Here is a 21,467-nt window from a genome sequence, read left to right on the forward strand (position 1 = left end):
TTGGAACACTCACCGGCGTGGAGTTTGGTAGGGCGGACAATCCTTCCGTGGTGTCGCCCAACCAGGCCGAGAGTTGTTCTCGTTGGAACACTCACCGGCTTGGAGTTTGGTAGGGCGGACAATCCCTTCGTCTTGGTTGATCGAGTTGAGAGCGGCGCTAAAACGCTTTTTCTATTAACTTTCTACAAGATGCTTCACAGGGGACAACAGATATCTCGTTTGATTGATTGTGGGAGTACATAGAAATAAGTAAATGAAATTAACTAAAATGAAACTTCAAATGTGTGGCGTTCCAAGTGTTGGCGATGGGACGTCCGTCCATGCGTTCCAGCCTGTATGCCCCGTTTCCGAGGGATTCCCGTACCTTGAATGGCCCCTCCCACTTGGCGGCGAGCTTTCCATGTGCCGGGTTTCGGCGGGCGTCGCCCGCTTTTCTCCATACTAGGTCTCCCTCCTGGAAGCTTCTTGGCCGGACCTTGGAGTTGTATTTTCTTTCGACCATTCGCTTGCACGCTTCGGCTCTCAGTGCCGCCCGGTCTCGCCGTTCGTCCAGGGTATCCAACTCGATCCTCAACTCTTGGTCGTTGAGGTTCAAATCTTCAACCTCCCGCCTTAAGGACGGTTCGCCCAGTTCAACCGGTAACATGGCATCAGTACCATAGGTTAGGTTAAAAGGGGTTTCGCCTGTGGTTCCATGAGGTGTGCATCTATATGCCCATAGGACCTCGGGTAGTTCGTCCACCCATGCCCCCTTTCTTTCCCCCAAACGCCTCTTAAGTTCTGAGACTATGGCTTTGTTCATTGCTTCGGCTTGACCGTTCGTCTGGGGATGCTCTATAGAGCTGGTAACGTGCTTAATCCCCAATCCCTTGAAGAATTCAGCTAGTTTTTTGTCGATAAACTGCCGGCCGTTATCAGTGATGATGGATCGAGGGAGGCCGAAGCGACATATTAATTTCCAACAGAACTTCTGGACCTGGGCAGCCGTGATGGTCGCCAAGGGCTCGGCCTCTACCCACTTGGTGAAGTAATCCACCGCCACCAAGAGGAACTTCTTCTGCGCTCGCCCTACTGGGAATGGTCCTACGATGTCTATTCCCCATTGGGCGAATGGTCATGGGGAAGATATTGAACTTAAGGTATGTGGCGGTAGGTGGGAATTGTTGGAATGTTCCTGACAGCGAACGCAGCGCCGGACGAACGCTTTTGTGTCCGCCTCCATGGTAGGCCAATAATATCCGGCTCTCAGTAACCGGGCTTTTAACGTTCTCCAGCCTGTGTGGAAACCACAAACGCCGTTGTGTAGCTCGTCCATGACATAGCGTGCCTCTTCGTTCCCCAAGCACTTAAGGAGGGGGGAGGAGAATCCTCTTCGGTATAAGTCATCCCCCACGATAAGGTAACGGGCGATTTTCTTGGCTTCGCCCGGACCTACCGTCCGCCCCTCGTCCTGGCGGGTCATGATCTCCCTGATTTCTGCACGCCAGTCCTGCCCTCCATCGGATACCGCCGAGCATTCTACCGAAGGCTGAAGTAGAACTTGCCGCACGACAGTAGTCAACTGTCCCTTTTCCTTTCCCGAACTGAGTTTAGACAGTATGTCCGCCCTCGTGTTTTGTTCTCTGGGAATGTGCTGTATGTCAACTTTATCGAACGCCCTTGCGAGTTCCGTCGCTCGTTGGTAGTATCGTAAAAGGCGCTCCTCTCTGACTTGGAAGTTGCCGTTCATTTGGCCTACCACCAACTCAGAGTCCGTCCGGCAGGTTATCCTCCGCGCCCCCATGTCTTTTGCCAACTCGAGGCCGGCTACCAGGGCCTCATACTCGGCCTGGTTGTTGGATACTTTGAATTTGAATATCAAGGAATGCTCCAGTAAGAATCCATTGGGGCCTTCAAGGACGATGCCGGCCCCGCTTATCGAACGTCCGGACGCTCCGTCCACGTACAGATTCCAGTCTTCTAGGCCGGGTGGGGGTAATTCGGCCGCGAAATCTGCCAAATGTTGGCCTTTAACCGATCCCCTTGGTTCATAGCGCAAGCCGAACTCTAAGAGCTCTACTGCCCATGCCACCATCCGTCCGGCTAGGTCCGGCTTTCTGAGGATTTTGGAGATTGGGAAGTCCGTTCGGACTATCACTTGATAACTTTGAAAGTAAGGGCGAAGCCTTCGGGACGCGTGCAATAAAGCCAAGGCCACCTTCTCTACCCGCTGATACCGGGTTTCTGCATCTAGGAGCGTTCGACTCACGAAGTAAATTAACCTCGCTTGAGGCCGCTCTTGCATCAATACGGCGCTGATGGCCGTTTCAGATACTCCCAAGAAGATATGCAAATCTCCACCCGGAACCGGGCGGTTCATGACGGGTGGGTTACTTAGAATGGCTTTGACGTCTTGGAACGCTCGCTCGCATTCGTCGTCCCACGCCGGGCCAGCCCCTTTTTTCAGCTTACGCAGGACCGGCCTCATCCGCTCTGCTAGCTTGGGGATAAACCGGGACAAGGCAGTGAGGCGTCCGACCAGTCTCTGGACTTCCTTAAGGGTGGCCGGACTCTGCATTTGCAGTACCGCGTCACACTTGTCCGGGTTAGCCTCAATCCCCCTTGAAGTTAGCATAAAACCCAAGAACTTTCCGGCTGCTACCCCGAATGTACACTTTGCGGGGTTCAAGCGCATGCCGAATTTCCTGACTTGGCGAAAAACCTCCTCAAGGTCTTGGATGTGTCCCTCTCCATCTGCCGATCGGACCACCATGTCGTCCACATATACGTCCATGCACCGGCCTATCTGGTCCCGGAAGATTCGATCCATTAGGCGCTGGTATGTCGCCCCCGCATTCTTCAGGCCGAACGGCATAACCTCATAGCAGAAGTTAGCCTTCTCTGTGATGAACGCTGTCTTCTCGATGTCTGGTCCGTACATGGGTATCTGATTATACCCGGAATACGCATCCAGGAAACTCAACACTCGGTGTCCGGAGGCGCCGTCCACCAGGGCGTCTATGCTGGGTAGGGGGTGCGAATCCTTCGGGCAGGCCTTGTTCAGATCCGTGTAGTCGGTACACATGCGCCACTTCCCGCTGGCCTTCTTCACCATGACCACGTTAGCTAGCCATGTGGTGTAGGTGACAGCCCGGACGAATCCGGCTCTCTTCAACTTCTCTACCTCCTCCTCGACCGCTTTGCGCTTCTCCTCGCCCATTCTTCGCTTTTTCTGGGCTATAGGTCGTGCATTCTGGAAAAGCGAGAGCTTGTGGCACATCACCGCAGGATGAATGCCTGGCATATCCGCTGCCGTCCACGCAAAGAGATCACGGTTCCTCCACAAGAGTGCTCTCAACTCCTTTTCCATTTCGGGGTTCAGCTCCCTGGCGATGAGAGTGGTTTGGGCAGGTTCCTTTCCTATCAGGATAGGTTGGGTTTCTCCCATAGGTTCCAGCCGGTCCTCGGTATTCGTCCTAGGATCAAGGTCGGCCATGGCCACCTCCGAGCCGGCCGCCCGCCTTTTTACGGGACGGACGTGCAACTTCAACCCTGCTGCGTAACATTCTCGCGCCGTCTTCTGGTCCGCCCGGACTGTACAAATAGTTCCCTTCTCGGAGGGGTATTTCATTGTGAGGTGGAGGGTAGAGACGATCGCTCCAAAAGCGTTTAAGCACGGCCTTCCGAGCAGCACGTTATATGAGGTGCTAGCCTCTACCAGCAGATACCGGACCCTCTTCTCCTCGCTAGATCGTCCCGTCCCCAACCTCGTCCTCAACTCCACGTATCCCCTTGTGTCAACTCTCTCTCCTGCGAACCCGACTATTTGCCCATCGTAAGGAACAATCAGGTCTTCTGCGATATCCATCTGCAGGAAAGTCTTCCAGTAAAGGATGTTGACCGAACTTCCTTGGTCAACTAGAACTTTGCTTATCCCGTACCGTGCTATTTCTGCCGTTATGACCATTGGGTCGTCCTGGTCGGGATCAGGGGCGTGAAAGTCTTCGTCGGAGAATGTGATGGGCGGCATGGATCGGCGCGGCTTGTCAATCACATGGACGGAATGGAGGGCCCGAAGATGGCGCTTACGGGCGGAGGAAGATGATCCTCCTCTCGCGAATCCTCCGGAAATGGTGTTGATATGCCCTCTCAATGGGCGTTCCCTGCTACGGCTTCGGCTTGGTCGCCTTTCTGAGCGTGGTCGCTCCGCCCTCGCGTTCTTTGGCTTGTCCTTTCGGTAGGCCGGCCTCTGAGCAGGCCGTTCGGTTGGTTGTGGCGGACGCTCATCGCGGACGTATTTCTTGAGCTTTCCCGCCCGGATGAGCTCCTCTATTTTGTCCTTGAGGGTCCAGCACTCTTCGGTGCTGTGACCCATATTTTTGTGGTAGGAGCAGTGTTTGCTCCGGTCAGCGTTCTTCGAAGTCGGGAGCCCTTCATGCTCTGTTATCAACTCTGCACTCAGGGCCTCCCGAAGGATTTTCTCCCTTGAGGCGTTCAAAGGTGTATACTGTTGGAAGCGGGGTCCTTTCTTGTGCTCCCCGGGTCTAAGGCCGAACGTTTTTCTCGTCGACGGACCGATTTTATTACCGTCCGCCTTTTCTCTAACTTCTTGATTTTCCTTTTTGTAGGAGAGTTTCATCTCCTCCACCCTTATCTCGTCAGCTGCTCTCTCCCTCAGCTCCTCCATTGTTTTAGGAGCACGCCTGCAGACACTATCCTTGAATGGTCCCGGTTTTAAGGCCGGCAGGATATAATGAAGGGCAAGCTCAGGGGTCAAGCTTTTTACGCGGCGGACGGTCTTCTGGTACCTATCCATAAACGTCCGTAGTGTTTCGTCCTTCCCCTGCTTGAGGGTCATTAATTCAAACACGGTCAAGTCTTGGGTGCTACTGGCCGCGAATTGCTTGATGAATAGTTGTTTCAAATCAGCAAAGTTTTCTATAGAATTAGGGGGGAGGGTGTTGAACCATTCCAGTGCCTCGTCTTCTAACGAGAGCGAGAATGCTCGGCACCAAATGGCGTCATTGCCTGTCCGGAACGCCATCGCATTTGAGAATGTCTGGATATGGGACGCGGGGTCCGTCGTTCCGTTATACATTTTGAACTGCGGAGCCATGAATTGCTCCGAGATTTGGACATTCATTATGCTTTGGGTGAATGGAAGCAATAGGGTGGATGAAGGCTCCGGCTTGATAACCATCCGTCCGTCCTCGGCAGCGCTTTCCGCGTGCACCGACTTAGCCTTGCTTTCCGCTGCCTCCGATCCGGAAGGCCTCCAAGTCCTATCGCTCTCGGTACCCGGGGGCGGGCGTTCTCCTTCCACCCCCTTTCCTTTATCCTTCGTTCGTTCTTCCCCGTTCATCCGCCCGATCTCCCGAGCTATCCGGGCTTCGCAGTCGGCCTTCACGGCCGCCATCTCTTCTTCATGACGTTGCTGCATCTCGTCCATTTTTTGTTGTAGCACGCGCATCATCTCAGCGGGATCGTCTAAGCTCATGTTTCTCGTGGTCACCATTGGGTTTTTTAAGTCACACGGCCCCACGGTGGGCGCCAAATGTTTCGGATGTGTAGTAGGGCAGTGCGGTTCTAAATCTTCCAGCTCTTCTTCGATCTTCTCCAGACGGCGGATCTTCTTTCCAAGCTTTGACTTTCCTCTTGATCCGGAGGGGTGGAGACCTACAAAAGATTCTCCGATGCCAAAGTCAGTTTCAGAGCAATGGTCTTTCTCAAGGGATAGCAATAAATGTGCATTGAATGTAACCTATCTACCACTCACCGTGGACCTGTATTTATAGTTTTCGCTATGGGCTTGGGATTAGTGAAAAGTTAATCACGGCCCAAAACGGCCCAATAGCTTCTAATTTCTACTTACCTTTAAACCAGGCTACTTTTCCTTAAGTCATGTTGATTAGTGTTTTGGCGGGCGTGGACGTCCGCCCATGTGAAATGGGCGTCTGCCTCGCGCGCACGGAGATCCGCCCATGTGAGATCCGCCCATGTGGGATCTTTGGTCCGGCGTCCGGTTTTGCTGGCCGTGTCCGCGAAGATCCGTCCATGTGGGGTCCGCCCATGTGGGCTCTTCCGTACGGCGTCCGGTTTTGCTCGTCGTGTCCGCCCATGTGATATGGGCGTCCGCCTCGTCCGCATGGAGATCCGCCCAATTAGCTTGGGCGTCCGCTCACATGGATCCTTCCGTACGGTGTCCGGCCCTTGCAGATACAGAAATGATAGTCATAAATTGTTTAAAGTGGTGAAATTGAATCCTGTGGGAAGCTACCAAATCCATTTTTATTGAACTTTATTAAATTATAATTGATTCCACTTCCTACTCCCACTACCATCTTAGACTTAATTACATATTTTTTAAGGTTTTACAAGGGTCTTTAGTGACATGACTCAAATATGCACTCTCTTGTACCTTTAAGTTACTGTGAATCACCTTACTAGCTTTTGAAGGCATAAACAATTAAAAGTGGGTTGAAAGCTGAAGATTTTGGTGGCAGATTTTCTGAATTTCTTAATCTAAAAACACGCTTTCAAAACAAGATATCAAACGCTAATAAACAAACGTTGTCATAGTAGCATTAGTCTTTCCTTTGATTTCACACATTCACTCTTTTTCATCGTCAGTTTGACTCTCGCTCAGTTACACATAAGCATGACACCCAAGCTTGCTGGAAACATTTACCGTCAAACAATCTTTCCTTCATATCTTCATTTTTTTCTTACTTTTATTCTTATATTTCACGTCGTTTACTGTTTCATTCAAACATCTTATTCTATATTCTTTATTCTTAAGCAAATTATAAAACTATTTCATTAGCTGTTTCTGGAAATATCTAAATATAAACAATTAAACTAAAACTATTCTTTTCTAGCTTATTACGACCAACAAATTTTAAGAGTAACAGTTATTCATTCAATTGATAAAGATATTGATTCAAAATTCATTTTCATGGTTCAAAAGGGAATAATTAAATATATATTTTTATGTTAAATAATGTATTCAGTAATAGATTAATATAGAATAAAAAAAAAGGAGTATAATTTAGTACAAAAAATGTAGTTAAGTCTGGATTTAATGAAGAAATGAAATAGGGGAAATAGTTTAAGAATTCTTAAATGTTCACGTTGTTGGAGTTAAAGAAGTTGGAGGATGATTTAAACAATCGAGATAAGTAAAAAGTTAGTTATCTTGCACCATTAAAAAAAAATAGAGAGGAAAAAGGGAGCGATGTCAAGAAAAGGAGAATCATCCGATTTAAGTCTGATCTAATTAATGGTCATGATAGAAGAATTAAGACAAAAAAATTTTCAGTTAAATGAGTAATATAGGAAGAAAAATGAGTAAGTTTCAGTTAAATTGTACTTGTAAAATACAAGTCAAATTTTCAATGGATACTTGTAAAATGCAAGTCAATTTTCCGATTAATACTTGTAAAATGCAAGTCAAATTTCTCATCAAAATACTTATAAAATGCAAACCAAATTAATGATTAATACTTGTAAAATGCAAGTCAATTTTCTGATAAATACTTATAAAATATAACTTAAATTTCTGATAATTACTTGTAAAATGCACATCAACTTTTCAATCTATACTTATAAAATGTGAGTCAATTTTTTATCAATACTTTTAAAAAACAAATCAAATTTCCAATCGGTACTTAAAAATTGCAAGTCAAATTTCTGATCATACTTGTAAAATTTAAGTTAATTTTTTTTTATCAATATTTGTAAAATGTAAGTCAATTTTTCTATCAATAATTGTAAAGTCAATTTTCTGATCGATAGTGAAAATTTCACTTGTTATTCGTAGAATACGAGTATTATTATTAAATAATTTGTAAAATGAGGTTTATTTAAATTGGATTATTAGTCGTTGTAATATCAAAAGTTAGAGAATAAAATGAGGTTTATTTAAATCGAATAGTGGATTTAATGAAAAAAAATGAAAGAGAAGAGAATAATAGTTTAAAATTCTTAAATGCTATCAAGTTAGACACCAGAGACGTGAGGAAGAGAGGAACTTGAGTCATCATTTTTTTTTGGCTGTAACAATCTTTCATCTTTAAAATCTGTGCATTGTGTAAACGTGTGAACGATTTTTGTGGCTCTGCTGTACACAGAGAGTTGTCTTATTAGGCGAGTCAATATGTAATAATAATCTCGGAAGAAAAAATCTCTTCCTCGAAATTCTTATACTCGAGGAATAAAAGTTTGAAGAAAGATAAAGAAGCAATCTAAAATTATTTCGGTATCAAATACTTTATTTTATGCATATATTACAATAATTATAACGAAGTACTGTTAGTTTAAAAAGGAAACCTTGAAAATAATTATAAAACCTAATATTCATCTTTACAAAATAAGTTGAAAATTTGATTAAGAATTTATAGTATAAACAGGTTTGATAGGACTTAGAGCTTAAGATATACGGCTTCTGTTTTGGTAGAAGTAACGTTTAAAACAGGAAGGAGTAATGTGGGGAAATAAATGAAAAAAGAAAAATGGTTGATAATAAAAATAGTGAGGAAATGAGTTGAGAGAAGGAAGGGGAAGAAAAACAAAGGTGTGAAAATGAGTGGTGATTGATTGAGGGAGGCACATGTGTGAATGAATAATGAAATCGATAATGATGAATGAGCGAAGGGGGGACCCTATGAGCGTAACAAAGTTGACGTTAAGGCAAAGGCAAAGCTAGCAAAACAACAAAATTGGTAACAAGGTAGGACCCTTTTCGCTGCAATAACTTATCAATTCCACACCCACCCATTTTGACTTTCCCTTCGGTTTTCCCATCCAACCTCTTTCTTCAATGCAACCCTACCCTTTTTCCTACAACCCTTCAACCATTTATGCATTAAAAACACTTTCCTCTTTCTAACGCATCACCCACCTTCATTCATTCCTCTCTCTCTCTCTCTTTTACTTGGTCAACCGTCTATACACGACATGTCCCTCCTCTTCTGTCCAATTCTTTGACTAGGTCCCTTTCCTTGCTTTTTCTTCACTTTACTCTTATCAAAAAATTCAAAGGAAAACCCCTTCGGTATGGAAATCCATCCCACCAAAACTTCACAAATTATGACTATCCAAGATAAGCACCAAACATAAAGTAAACCACATTCACCAAAAACCAAAGCTAAAAATCGATAAAACCAAAACCTACTTGCTTTCCTAATTTTCAGATTCAAATCCGTTACCCAACCCACCAAAACCTTACAATTTCTTTTTAAACGAAGCAACGGATTCACAATGTTTCAGCCTTGAAGAGAATGAGAAAAAAAAAAGTAAGAAGAATCCAATAATATTGTACAGGGAAAAGGAACACCCCACTAATTTTTTTCGAGATTAGTGCCCTGACTAGAGTAAAGTTGGCATTCAACAGCTCCATAATTACCCCGTTGAAATCTTGTAAACCTGATTAATGGTTGCGTTTCCGATACACCTGGTAACGGGTACCACCTTCAAGATGATTCAAGAATAAGGTTAGTGGCATCGGCCGCGGAGAGAGTGTGACTGTGCTCCCCCTCGTAGGTTACCACCAGCATAGCCGGATCATCCAAAGCTCGCTCCACATGCTTTCGCGCCGGACAACCTCTCACGCTACTGCACTTGTAGTAACCCCTGTAATTAAAAATTATCAGCATGCCTCACTCCTCAAAGATTCAAACTAGGTCCTCAACCAGCATAAAAGGAAACAAATAATAAATTCAGTCTACTTTAAGTTTTGAAATTCAGTAGTCAACTTTCGTGTCTGCAAATTACCAAAAACATAATACACCCAGTACCTTGGATGAGGGGATCCTTTGATCGGTTTCTGTCCATACTTCCTCCAAGAATAATCATCCGGTGGAATATCGGCCATCTTCAAGCTTATAGCCGGTACCCTCACCACCTTCTTCAACCTCATTTTCCTACTGCGCCACACCAAACCTTAATCGTCAGAACAAACCGTCTAAACTAAATTGCATTTAGTTCTAAAACAAAAGAAATAAATAAATAAAAAATCGGAGCAAGTTCAGATTGAGTCACGAAAAAAAAAACAGTAATTTGGAAGAAAGATGCATGGTTGTTGAGATACCTCTTTTTGGAGCAATGACAGCGGCTGGAGGAGCTACCGCACTTTCCAGAAGGCAGGTTCTCAGAGCTGCACTTCCTCTTGAAAGAGGAGGAGGAGGAGAGGGGAGGCTTCCCAGCGGATGAGACGTGGGAGAGAGTGGTGATGTGGAAAGAACCCGGCGCAGGCGGGGGCGGCGAGGAGGAAGAGGGTTGTTTTGTGTGGGCGTCGGCGGTGAGGGAGGAGATGAAGGAAGTGGCGGGGGAGGGGTAGGAGAAATAAATGGTTTTTGAAGAGGAGTCGTTGAGGGTGCCGTCTGTTTTGGGGATTTGGTGCAGAGGGGTGGCGTGGAAGACGGGAGGCTGGGAGGGTTGTGTGGAAGGAGGAGACGGAGGAGGAGGAAGAGGAGCTCTTCGGAAGCGGGCGTGGCCGGTTGGGGCTGGGGTTGGGGTTGGGCCTGGGCCTGGGCCGAGGAGCGAAATGACGTTTTTGAACTTGGAAACTGCGAGGTCGGCGACGGCCTTGCAGTCGATAGCTATTTGATTGGAGGAGTTGTATTGTTGGGGAGTCTGAGAGAGGATTCTGATGAGCTTCTCCACGCTCTCCAAACCGGAGGCTGCTTCCTGGACGGCATTTTCCTCTGCTTTGGTGGTGAAAGTGGTGGTTCTGTAGCCTGTCATGAGCTCCACGGCCATAGTTGAGGCCACTAAACCATGGGAGAAGAGGAATTAAGAGAGAAGGTAGTGGTTGACAAAGTGAAAGAAAATAATAGGAGGAGGAGGAGGAGGAGGGTGGGGAATGGTTAAGGTTATTGTTATGGTCAAAATGGGTGCTATAGATTCGGCTGCTTTGGTCCACTAGGTGACTGGACTGTCACGTTACCCTGTTTCCGTCAAACGTTGGTGCCATCCCATGCCAATTACCAATAACAATCAAACGCTCTATCCAAACGGACAAAACGCCTTCTTCTCATTTTTCTTATTAAATTACTATTACTATTACTATTATTTTTTAAATATCCTAAAAAAACTGTTCAAATTCAATTACCATCCTTAATAATCATTTATAATAACTTAATTTTCTAAATCAGTTTTAATACTAATTTTCTTTTGTCGATATAGGTTTCCAAAGCTTAGGTAAGAGGTCTTGCGCTCTTAAACAATCTTTGAGTTGCTTCTTAGAAATATGAACAAGAGAAATATAAAAATATTTTAGTTCCTCCAGGCCTGACTCGTTTAAATTAAAAACCTGAATTAGCCTTAATTTTGAAAATTTTGTTAAGTTAGTGGAGGACGTTGACCTTTTATTGGGGAGTGGGGGCCACGGGATTATTATTGAAGCGAGGATTGTTGTATTGGAGGAGCAGGCGTGTGGTGAATGGCAATGTGTGGGAATGGAAGGGGTTGTTGATTGGGTGGGTTTTGACTGCATTTTCATTTGCATTACACTTGCATTTGCATTACATTTGGTATTGTTGACTTTGATTCACCACACCTATAGACTACAATTTCATTTCATATATTTTTTGATATTATCTTTGGATATGTGAACAGGGAAAGGAGGTTCCAGTAGTCATGTTTTCTAGCGTGTAAATTCAGTGTGATGAGTTATGCACACACATGCCATTTGTTTTAACTTACTCTTTCTTCCTTATATACATACCCTGTTACCATAATTATAACTAGATATAATTTTATTGAATCATTTGTCTGTGTTATGATGAGAAAGCTCAATTATTTCATTTATATAAGGACAAAATGGTATGATGAGGAAAATGAAAGAAATTATGAAGTTGAGAGAGGCTGTGATATGTGTTGACTCTGCTGTTATCCCATATTCATAATTCAGAGACAGGAGACAATTGTTTTAATATATATCTCTTAAAAAGTAACAACATTTATAATATTATTTTATAATCTTACTTTGAATACATTTAAGTAAATCTCAGCGAATAAAAGTGGTTTAATTTCTTTTTCGCTATGCTAAAACGTGTATTATTATCGTTTAATACAATTAGGTATTATTACCAGGTTATTTAATAGCCCGGTATATAATTTCACTTAATATAAATTTACTGTTGACTAACAATTTAAAGCAAGAACAAAGGTGGAATCCACTAAAGAACAAAATTATCTACACGGAATATACATGAAGAGATTTCAAACTCCAAAACCTAAATTCAATCTCTTTAAAATATAGTTAATAGTGCCACAGTGTATTGGGAAATGAATGATTTAAAAACAGATTTTCATGAGACCAGGATTCTAAGGAATTAATTTCATATAATATGTTCATTGTAAAATTCCAAAAAAAAATATTTACTAAAAACCTAACCTACTTTATATAATTTAAATTTAAACATTTATTAAAAGGCAACTCCTTGTATTTTTATTTAGCATCCCTTTGATAGACATCAATAAATATATAAAAATAATATTTGTTGTATATAACTTAAGGTAGAATAAACACTTATAAATAATATTTTCATCATTATTTTAATGTATATTGTCTTTTGTGTTATTAGCTCACCCAAAGTAAATTTATAAAATAAATTGCAATTGACAATATATATATTCCAATTACTTCTACGAAGAGCATCTTATTTTTTTTTTGTGTACTTATTTTTAAAATATCTATGTTTTATATTTAAAAATAGAAAAATGTTGAAAATCATTATTAAAAGGTATAAATAGAAAAAACAAATACATAAAAAATTTATTTTTCACTCAATAAAAATAATGACAGTTAAACAAGTAACCACTTAACTAAAAACGAAGGTGAGATAAACACTATATCTTAATAAGAAATAATAATAAATAGTGAGGTGTTTCAGGTGTGGGGTCGAGTAATTTCACAGAATATACTTTCACACTTTTACTCCTTGGATGCACGGGTAACTATATTCGTCTTTAGTCCAAGCCCTCATTCGTCAACACTCCAAACCGGTCGAAGGGTACTTGTCAAAGGTATCTGATGCTTAAGTCAGTAATTAATATAGTCGGGGTCAGAACAAAGTCTTACATTCACAATAAACTGGATCACCTACCTCTTATTTTTTACCTCTATTTATAGTTTTTGAGATCGGTCTAAGATTAGTGAAATCCTAATCATGACCCAATCTTGGTCCATTATACAGTAATTAGTACTTACTCTTAACCTTGATTTGCAATGTCTCTTAAGGAGTACTTTGTTGTTGGAACTATTCGTTCAGCCACTAACCCTATCCAACCATCTGTCCCTCTTTAGTGGTGTGGTCGTCCAGCCATACACTACATGAGGTAAACACATATTTTATTCAATCATTGATTTCGTCTCTAAACTAAACATTGATAAAAATAAGACTATACAATAAATCATTTTTATAATAATCAACTACTATTTTTCTATATTAAATACTAATTAGAATTTATTTGTAGGAAAATACCCATAAAAACTATAGATGTTTTCATTTGAAATCTTATTATTAACCAATTCATCAAACTCTCTTTCTTAGAGTTTATTCATATGTAATGGTCATAGTATACATGTAAAAGTTTCCTTTTAAAGTTTTCATTTAATATCTTATTTTTTTTACAAGTGATTTTCTTTTCTCTGTAAAGTGAACCTTAATGTGAGGATAATCATATATAGTTGGTGTTTGGGTATGGGGTTGATGTCTCTTACTTAAAGCACTCTAAGCTGTCTTGAAGATCGAATGAGTTGTACGACGATCCTCCATAATCCAAGTTACGTTATTCTCTCTTCTTGCTCCTCGTTTAAGTCGTGCGAGTGGGTACTTGTCAAAGACACTCCAATGCTCAAATAAGTAATGATCGATTGGTTAAAAAAACAATGATGTATATTATGTGCATGATATTTAAAGTCATACCTATGACCTTTATTTATAGTAGTTTAGATGGATTTTTACCTTTTATTGTCTTAATAATGGTCTAATCATATCTCAATCTACATTAAGAAGTTAAATAGTTGTTAGCTGCAAAACCAACGACAAGTGCACCAGTCATAGCGTAGCAAGTGATAAATATCGTTCTCTCCCTAGGGACTTATGCAACACATGACAACTCTTCCTTCCATAACTCAATTAGACATCAAAGTGTACAAAAAACACAAGATCTTTTTGGTATTTTTATCAAACAGTTGGTGTGCAAGGAATTTAACATAGAGTATTTACAATTTGTTAAGACTAGAATTCATCCATTTCATTCTCATGCATTCACAAACATCTCAATTCCATCCAATAGGTGTTCAATTTCAGTTCTAGGTTCAATTCATATTTCTCAATACATCAAGAACCAAAATTCATGCATGAGTGATCAATCCAAAGCAAGCATTAAGCATAAAAATTGAATACTAACATGAATTGGAAAAGCATATAGCATTAACATCACAAAATACATAAGAATTCCATGTTTTACAACTAATCTCAACAAATAGGAAAAGCCCTCAATGGTGGAGAACTTAGGGTTCTACAAAATTGAAGAGATAGGGAAGAAATTGGAACCAAAGAGAGGATGCACAATCTTTCCCAAGGTTTTTGGCAGCTGCTCCATGCTCCATTTGCGCCTCCCCTTCGCATCTCCATCTCCAATTTGTGACCCATCTTCTTCCTCAACCCAAAAGGGGAAAAATCACCATTGATGAAGCTTGAAGACCCAAGGAGGAGTGGGAGAGCTTCCCAACACCCCAAACACCCTCCAAGGGTCTCTCCCAGTCTCTCTAGGTGAAGAATGAAGTGTAGGAGGAGAAGAATGCTCAAAAAAATCGTGAGACCCATGTTTAAATAACCCATTTTGACACATCGGCACCGTCCGCGCTCAGCCCCCTTCCTGGGGCGCCCGGCTCGAGCACACCAGAAATCAGCTTCTGTGCAGGTGACGCTCAGCCCCCCTGAACCAGGGGGGCCCAACCTGATTTTTCTGCACTACATTTTTTTCACTTTTTATGCAGATCTACTTGGTCCAAAGGCGCCCATCATGGGTATTTGCTTCAAATTGATCTTTTATTTTCCCAAAACATGTTCTCTTGAGTTCTTGCTTGTTTTCCTCCACTAGAATTGCTTCCTATTCATTTATTTCACACACTCAAATAAAGAGATTAGAGGTAAAAACAAGCATATACTACATAAAACACAAGAAAACTAGAAAACACACTAAACTTGAGGATAAAACAAGGTAAAAGCTATGAAGGAGTTTATTTATTCACAAAATATATACATAAAAACACATAAAATCAACCGTTATCAATAGTCATTACCATTGATAACCTAATCATGAACACACTGCTCGACCATGTTGTGTAGGAAGCCGATCGAGCTGTTGAGGAGACAAATTGAGTTGTTGGGGAGACCGACCTAACTTTTAAAAGGACCGATCTGGCTGTTGGGAAGCTCGACCGGGTTGTGGACCACCTGGATGGAGCTTGGCCTTGGAACATGGTTGTTATGTAGATGATTTAGAAGTTGACGGCCATGGGAAATGACGTCCATGTGGAACTTGGTCAACAAACAAGAGAAGCAATAGTAGCAACCCTATTGGCTCAGATCGTTGAGGTTGCCCAACGACGATCACAAAGTGATTGTAACTTTGGGTTGCCAGACTCGCCGGTCATATATGACATCGTAGATGTGGATGTTAGGCTGAGAGAGCAAGAATGAAAGAGAAAAAGCAAACCATTAAGACTTTTGTGATTTTGGAAAATCAGAGGGGAGTCATTGTGTCGGCTACAATGGCAACCTAGGTTGGAGAAATATGAAGATGTGTGTCGTCCCTGTAACTCCACAATCTAGGGTTTTTAAATAAGCTATCACACACGAAGAGGAAGGAGAGCCACGCTTCTAGGCCTCTAGTATAGCCATTCTCCCATGCTTATGGTAGAGTTGGATTGTAGTTGATCTTGTTAAGGATGATGATGCACAAATTAAGTTAACTTTAAACTTCCAATTTGATTAACAATTATTTGAAAATTTTGGAAACATAGAAAGGAAGTCATATTTAACTAATGGAGGATAAATTTAATTTTTATTTTTTTCATTGACACAAGTGAGTACATGAATTTGAATAAAACATAAGCTACCAATTAACTATTGTGATTGATATCAATTTCTAATCCGATGTTTAATATCTTTATGAATTACGATCCATGTTTTAAAGTAAAGAAATTTTTTTAGAATGCAAAGCTACCACCGAGTGGGGTTCAGGTGTTATTATTGCAGGTCCTTGGAGTATACAGGTACAAATTCTAGTGCAAAAAGGGGAAGTTGTTTGCGACTTCAAAATGAACTGAGAGAATGCAGAAAGATGCCTAATGCAACTACCTAACTGGGAGAAGAGCATTGTAAATGGATGCATACAGGTCTAGGTTTGCTTATTACTGCATAGACCATGTGTTTGCATAAGTGAAAATAATAGTTGTTTAATTTTGTATGCTAAACCATAACAAACCTTTATTTGTCTTTTTTTCCTATCCTTGTATTGTTTAAATAACTTTTGATTAGATTCAATATGAGCTATAGTGTTGCTTTTATTAAAACCTTCTTGTATCCTTGTTAAGAGGCACCTTGCACTTTTTTGTACATGGGTCACAACACCTTAAGACTCTATTTTTATATTATTTTATTTTTTCTAATAAAAAAAATAGGTTAATGAAGATGCACGGATGGAAAATAATATTGACGTGCAAAAATGACTAATAGAAAATATTTTAAATAGAAATATTTTCAATGTCAAATATTTCAAATTGAAAATATATTGCAAGTGTGTAGAAGATTCCCTATTATTATGCTAACCAAATTTAATAATGATTGACAAAGGAAAATATGTTAAAAAAATCCAATTCTAAATTAATTAGTGATAATGTCAAAACATAATAAATGAAAGACAATCCTAAGTCTAAACTTAAAATAAGTTTGTTTGAGAATGACAATGAGAAAAATAATGAAAGAGATTTTATACATGATAATTGCATTTTAATATTTGTCCTGAGAGACTAAGTGGTATGATTTGTTGACAAATCTATTTAAATTTGATTATTTGCTTAATCAAGATTACTTACTGTCCTGTGTTGAAAGCTTAATCTCTAACTTTTTCAATTAAGATTAAAGCGGATTGCCAGTTTAACTGACCAATTGGTAACTCACTGACTCATAGTTGATTATTAGTCCATATTATATACATTTTTAAATAAAATAAATTTATTTAAATAAAATATTAATTAATTGAAATAATTAGTCAAATACATTCATGGTAAAAAAACACTTTGATAACATTATTCTATTTTATTCAAGATATTAAAATGGAATTAATTATATAATTAAGAAATAAAATATTACTCAGTACCATAAGATATTAGTTATGAAATTAAAATGTATTATTTTTTATTTTAAAAAAAATTATTTAACCAATGAGAAAGAAACCATTATTATCAAGCATTAAATAAAGTTTGAATTTACCAGCACTGTTTTTCATAAAAACATTAAATAGAAATTGGTAAGACTAGGTAGTATCTCTTCGTGTACCTCTCTATTGTCACTGGTAACTATAGTCCCAAATATCACCTTAATCCCAATAACTGATATCCCAACAACAAAATGATATTTGTCCATAAACTAATTAATATATCAAGTAATAACAAAATAAAAATAAAAGAAAAGAAAAAGCTATTTGAATCGATTCAATTCCATTGAACATTAAGCTTGTTTTCACTACGGTTTTCATGTTCGCATTCTTTCTTTCTTTCCTTATGATTCTATCTCCAAAGCAACTCATAGTTTTGAATACTAAGTTCCATCACGACGCAATCTTCTATTTTCTTAAAGAGGCAAAATGAAGTTCTCGGCGTGGCAGCAGAGCTACATCAACCGCCGGAGCAACAGCTTCAGGGCACCTTTGCCGTTGGAATCTTCCGGTGAATCCTCCAGTAAGTCTCCGGTGACCACCTTTTCCTTCCTCCTCCACGCCGCCTGCTGCCTCATCAGCGTCGTCCTCGGTTTCCGCTTCTCCCGCCTGGTCTACCTGTTCTTCTTCTCAGTCACCTCAACAAACCTCTCTGCGTTCCGTGGGGGCGAAATCCCCACTCCCCTCGTCGTGCATTCCTCCCTTACCACGAAACCGATGGAGAATCCGGCGAACCAGACTGCCGGCAGCCGCGTGCTGGTTGGGCGGCACGGGATCCAAGTACGACCATGGCCGCATCCAAATCCCGAGGAGATGATGAAGGCATACCGCATAATCGAGAGAGTTCAAAGGGAGCAGAGGGCACTGTTCGGAGTGAAGAAAGCGAAAACGGTTATTGCAGTCACGCCGACGCACGTGCGCACCTTCCAGAAGCTTCACTTGAGCTGCGTGATGCACTCACTAATGCTCGTGCCGTACGATGTCGTTTGGATCGTGGTCGAGGCTGGACGAGTCAGCAATGAGACTGCTTCCATCATCGCCAAGTCAGGACTCAGAACCATCCACGTTGGCTTCAATCACGGAATGCCGATTTCTTGGGATGAAAGACACAAATTGGAGGCTCGAATGCGCCTTCATGCTTTGAGGTCAACATTTCAGCTTTATCTTTATTGAAATTCTAATGCTTAAATTTTCAAATCGTCTGGTACTGTTTTCCCGCTAATTGGCGCATAAGTAATCGCTAAATTACTAGCAAATTGTAAGGAAGAATTTGTCCATAATAGTTCTTGCTCAAGGAAACTTATGTATTGTGTAGTGTGCAGAATACTGATGAGTTTTAACCAAAAAAAGAGTTAAAAACATTTGTACTGGAGTGGTTTGAAGATTTAGTTTGTCGTTAAGTCAAACGAATGATTGATTTTTCGTGTGATGGAATAGGATTGTGAGCAACGAGAGGCTGGAAGGAATTGTGATGTTTGTAGATGATAGCAATATGCATAGCATGGAGTTGTTTGATGAGATTCAAAATGTGAAGTGGATTGGTGCGTTTTCGATTGGAATTCTTGTTCATTCAGGTCGTGTGGAGGAGGCTTCAGCAATACCAGTGCAAGGTCCTGCTTGTAATGCAACCAATAATCTTGTTGGGTGGCATACCTTCAAATCATTGCGCTATGTTGGAAAAAGTGCAGTTTACATAGATGATCTGGCACCTGTGCTGCCCAGAAAGATTGAGTGGGCTGGGTTTGTGTTGAATTCTAGGTTGCTTTGGAGGGATCTTGATAATAGACCAGAATGGATTAAGGATCTTCAAGAGATGGATGAGATTGTTGAGGACATAGAAAGTCCCCTGTCTCTGCTAAGAGACCCCTCCGTGGTTGAACCACTTGGCAGTTGTGGACGCCATGTTTTGCTCTGGTGGCTGCGGGTTGAAGCTCGCACAGACAGCAAATTCCCTGCTCGGTGAGTCCTCTTCTCTTCATTACCTAGATTCAAGCAACTTACTTCATTAGTACAACAAATAGCACTTAACACTTTCTCTCCGGCGTTTGTCCCTTTCCTTGACAATTTCCAGCCTCCTCACGGTCATATTAATATTTTGGCTCCACACCAGACCCATAATTTAATTTAAATTTTTTATGGGCCTTGAGGAGAAGGTCCAATGTGATTTTCTAAAAACTATATAAATGCATTTTAAAAAATCAAATAAGTAATAAAATTCAGTATTTATTTTAGTTTTTATTTCCTCAGTAGTGGTAATATTTATTCGTTCTTGTTTTCTGGAATTTGCGGAGTTTAAATTATCATGTTTTCTGTGCATATCCTGACCATTCGATGCAATGCAGATGGAAAATTGACCCTCCTCTGGACATCACAGTCCCGTCAAAACGTACTCCATGGCCAGATGCTCCTCGTCAATTCCCAATCAATGAAAAAGAGCTAATTGGCACACAAGAACATACGACTAAGCATTCTACAAAGACCAGAACATCTAGATCGAGGCGCAGTCGAAATAAGAGAAGGCACGGCGCCAAAGTGATTGGTGTGAAAGTCTCTAAACATTCTGATAAAAACTGAGATGTTAAAATACATTTTAGAAATTTACTGCCCTGTGAATACGGAATTCTTGGTCTTCTTGAGAAGAATGTGGATTGAACAAGCTAAGAAGCTCATGTTCTTACAGGATAGGATACATATATTGTGGTTACTTATTGAAAGACAGTGTCAACTTTGTTCTCGAGCATTTGCTTCATCGTAGGAAATTGGTAATTTTTCTTCAGTCTTTTCAACGCAATAGAAAATCTTCTTCATAGGAGTATATATCCATACGCTCGTCCTTTCTTTCTTTGTCGATTTCCTTACTTTTAGGCATAACAGAACTACAAAGCTTGTACATGTCCATTAATTATTTTAGCACTCTGGTACATCTTACTTCTTACAGTAAAAGAAAAGTGTAAACTGATTATTTCGTTTTATACATAAAATCGGGAATCGTTGTCTAACGATGTCACTCATTCATCACACTTAATTTATTTTAAATATATTCACAATTGTTAATTATCTTCATTTAATTCCAATGTATTCTTAACTTATCATTTTCTTATAACCAATTTTAAATACCTTAAACTATACAATAAAAATATTTAAATACGTTACACAAGTATAATAAATATTATTAACCTAATTATTATTCAAGATCGTAAGAAAATTATACTCTTGTAATTCCAGCTATCAGAGGCAAAGCAAGTATTTTATACTATGGCAAGCTGAGGTTTGTAACATCCCAAAATATAGTAATTACGATAAATTAGAACTAATCACATTTACATGATTAAACAGTACAGTCTTAACTAAATCAGCTATCAAAGCCGAACGTTAATTAAATACAGGGTTCAAAAAAATTTAATACAGGAATAACCAAGGTCCGCTGACGAACGGTTTACAAAAGCTAATAACCGAACGTCCAAAAATTAAGTAAACTAAGCCTACTGAACGATCTAAGTCTCGGCCTTCACTTCAACTTCCACCAGGTTTTCTTCTTCAACAACTTCCTCCAAAACGGTATCGCCATCTGCTCACATCCACACGGATGATCATTGCATTGACAGGACGGACGTACATAAACAGCAGACAACACAAGGAAACGCAAGGGTAAGCTTAGGTAATTTAATTCATACAATTAACATACAATCTAACATATGTAAATCAACATACACTACACACAAAAATATATATCAGCATAGAATTAATCATCCAAACTCTTACAAGACCGACCGTCCGAACTGTATGAATCCATGTATCTACAGGCGTTCGTGCACTCGGGTGATGTGATAACTGGAAACACTCAACAGCTGCCACCCGAGGTTAGCCCTATCAGTCCAAAGTACTCATTAGGACTAGGACCTCCTGCCATTCCCACACATGACCTACTCCCCTCTACATGAGGACGAGCACTCACGGAATATCAGGATGAACAGCCATCAACAGCTTTACCATGGTCATACTACACCACTTCCCACATTCAAATCATAGAGACG

The 21,467-nt window shown here is 40.7% G+C and overlaps 3 protein-coding genes across 4 annotated transcripts; 1 reads left to right on the top strand and 2 right to left on the bottom strand.

Moving 5' to 3' along the window:
• Positions 1 to 259: 259 nt before the first annotated feature.
• Positions 260 to 6,126, bottom strand: LOC148206767 (uncharacterized). Its single transcript, XM_088108758.1, has 3 exons — positions 5,949 to 6,126; positions 1,180 to 5,655; positions 260 to 1,092 (listed from the first exon to the last, which is right to left on the bottom strand). Exons 1-3 carry the CDS (start codon positions 6,124 to 6,126, stop codon positions 260 to 262), a joined length of 5,487 nt encoding a protein of 1,828 aa, XP_087964884.1.
• A 2,981-nt stretch (positions 6,127 to 9,107) lies between these two features.
• LOC124838807 (putative WRKY transcription factor 15) lies at positions 9,108 to 10,874 on the bottom strand. Of its 2 annotated transcripts, none has more exons than XM_047314496.2 (3): positions 10,067 to 10,874; positions 9,774 to 9,899; positions 9,108 to 9,609 (listed from the first exon to the last, which is right to left on the bottom strand). In XM_047314496.2, the coding sequence occupies exons 1-3, from the start codon at positions 10,735 to 10,737 to the stop codon at positions 9,450 to 9,452; spliced, it is 957 nt and encodes a 318-aa protein (XP_047170452.2). In that variant the 5' UTR covers positions 10,738 to 10,874; the 3' UTR covers positions 9,108 to 9,449. The 2 variants fall into 2 exon arrangements, with proteins under 2 accessions (XP_047170452.2, XP_047170451.2); XM_047314495.2 differs by having other exon boundaries at positions 9,774 to 9,902; positions 10,067 to 10,863.
• Positions 10,875 to 17,706: 6,832 nt separating this feature from the next.
• LOC124838808 (beta-1,4-xylosyltransferase IRX14-like) lies at positions 17,707 to 20,211 on the top strand. Its single transcript, XM_047314497.2, has 3 exons — positions 17,707 to 18,578; positions 18,871 to 19,392; positions 19,776 to 20,211. The coding sequence occupies exons 1-3, from the start codon at positions 17,863 to 17,865 to the stop codon at positions 20,005 to 20,007; spliced, it is 1,470 nt and encodes a 489-aa protein (XP_047170453.1). The 5' UTR covers positions 17,707 to 17,862; the 3' UTR covers positions 20,008 to 20,211.
• Positions 20,212 to 21,467: the final 1,256 nt, after the last annotated feature.

Source organism: Vigna umbellata, chromosome 1 (assembly GCF_029865625.1).
Source record: "Vigna umbellata cultivar VRB3 chromosome 1, Vumbellata_1.0, whole genome shotgun sequence".
In the NCBI taxonomy this organism is placed as follows: Eukaryota; Viridiplantae; Streptophyta; class Magnoliopsida; order Fabales; family Fabaceae; genus Vigna; species Vigna umbellata.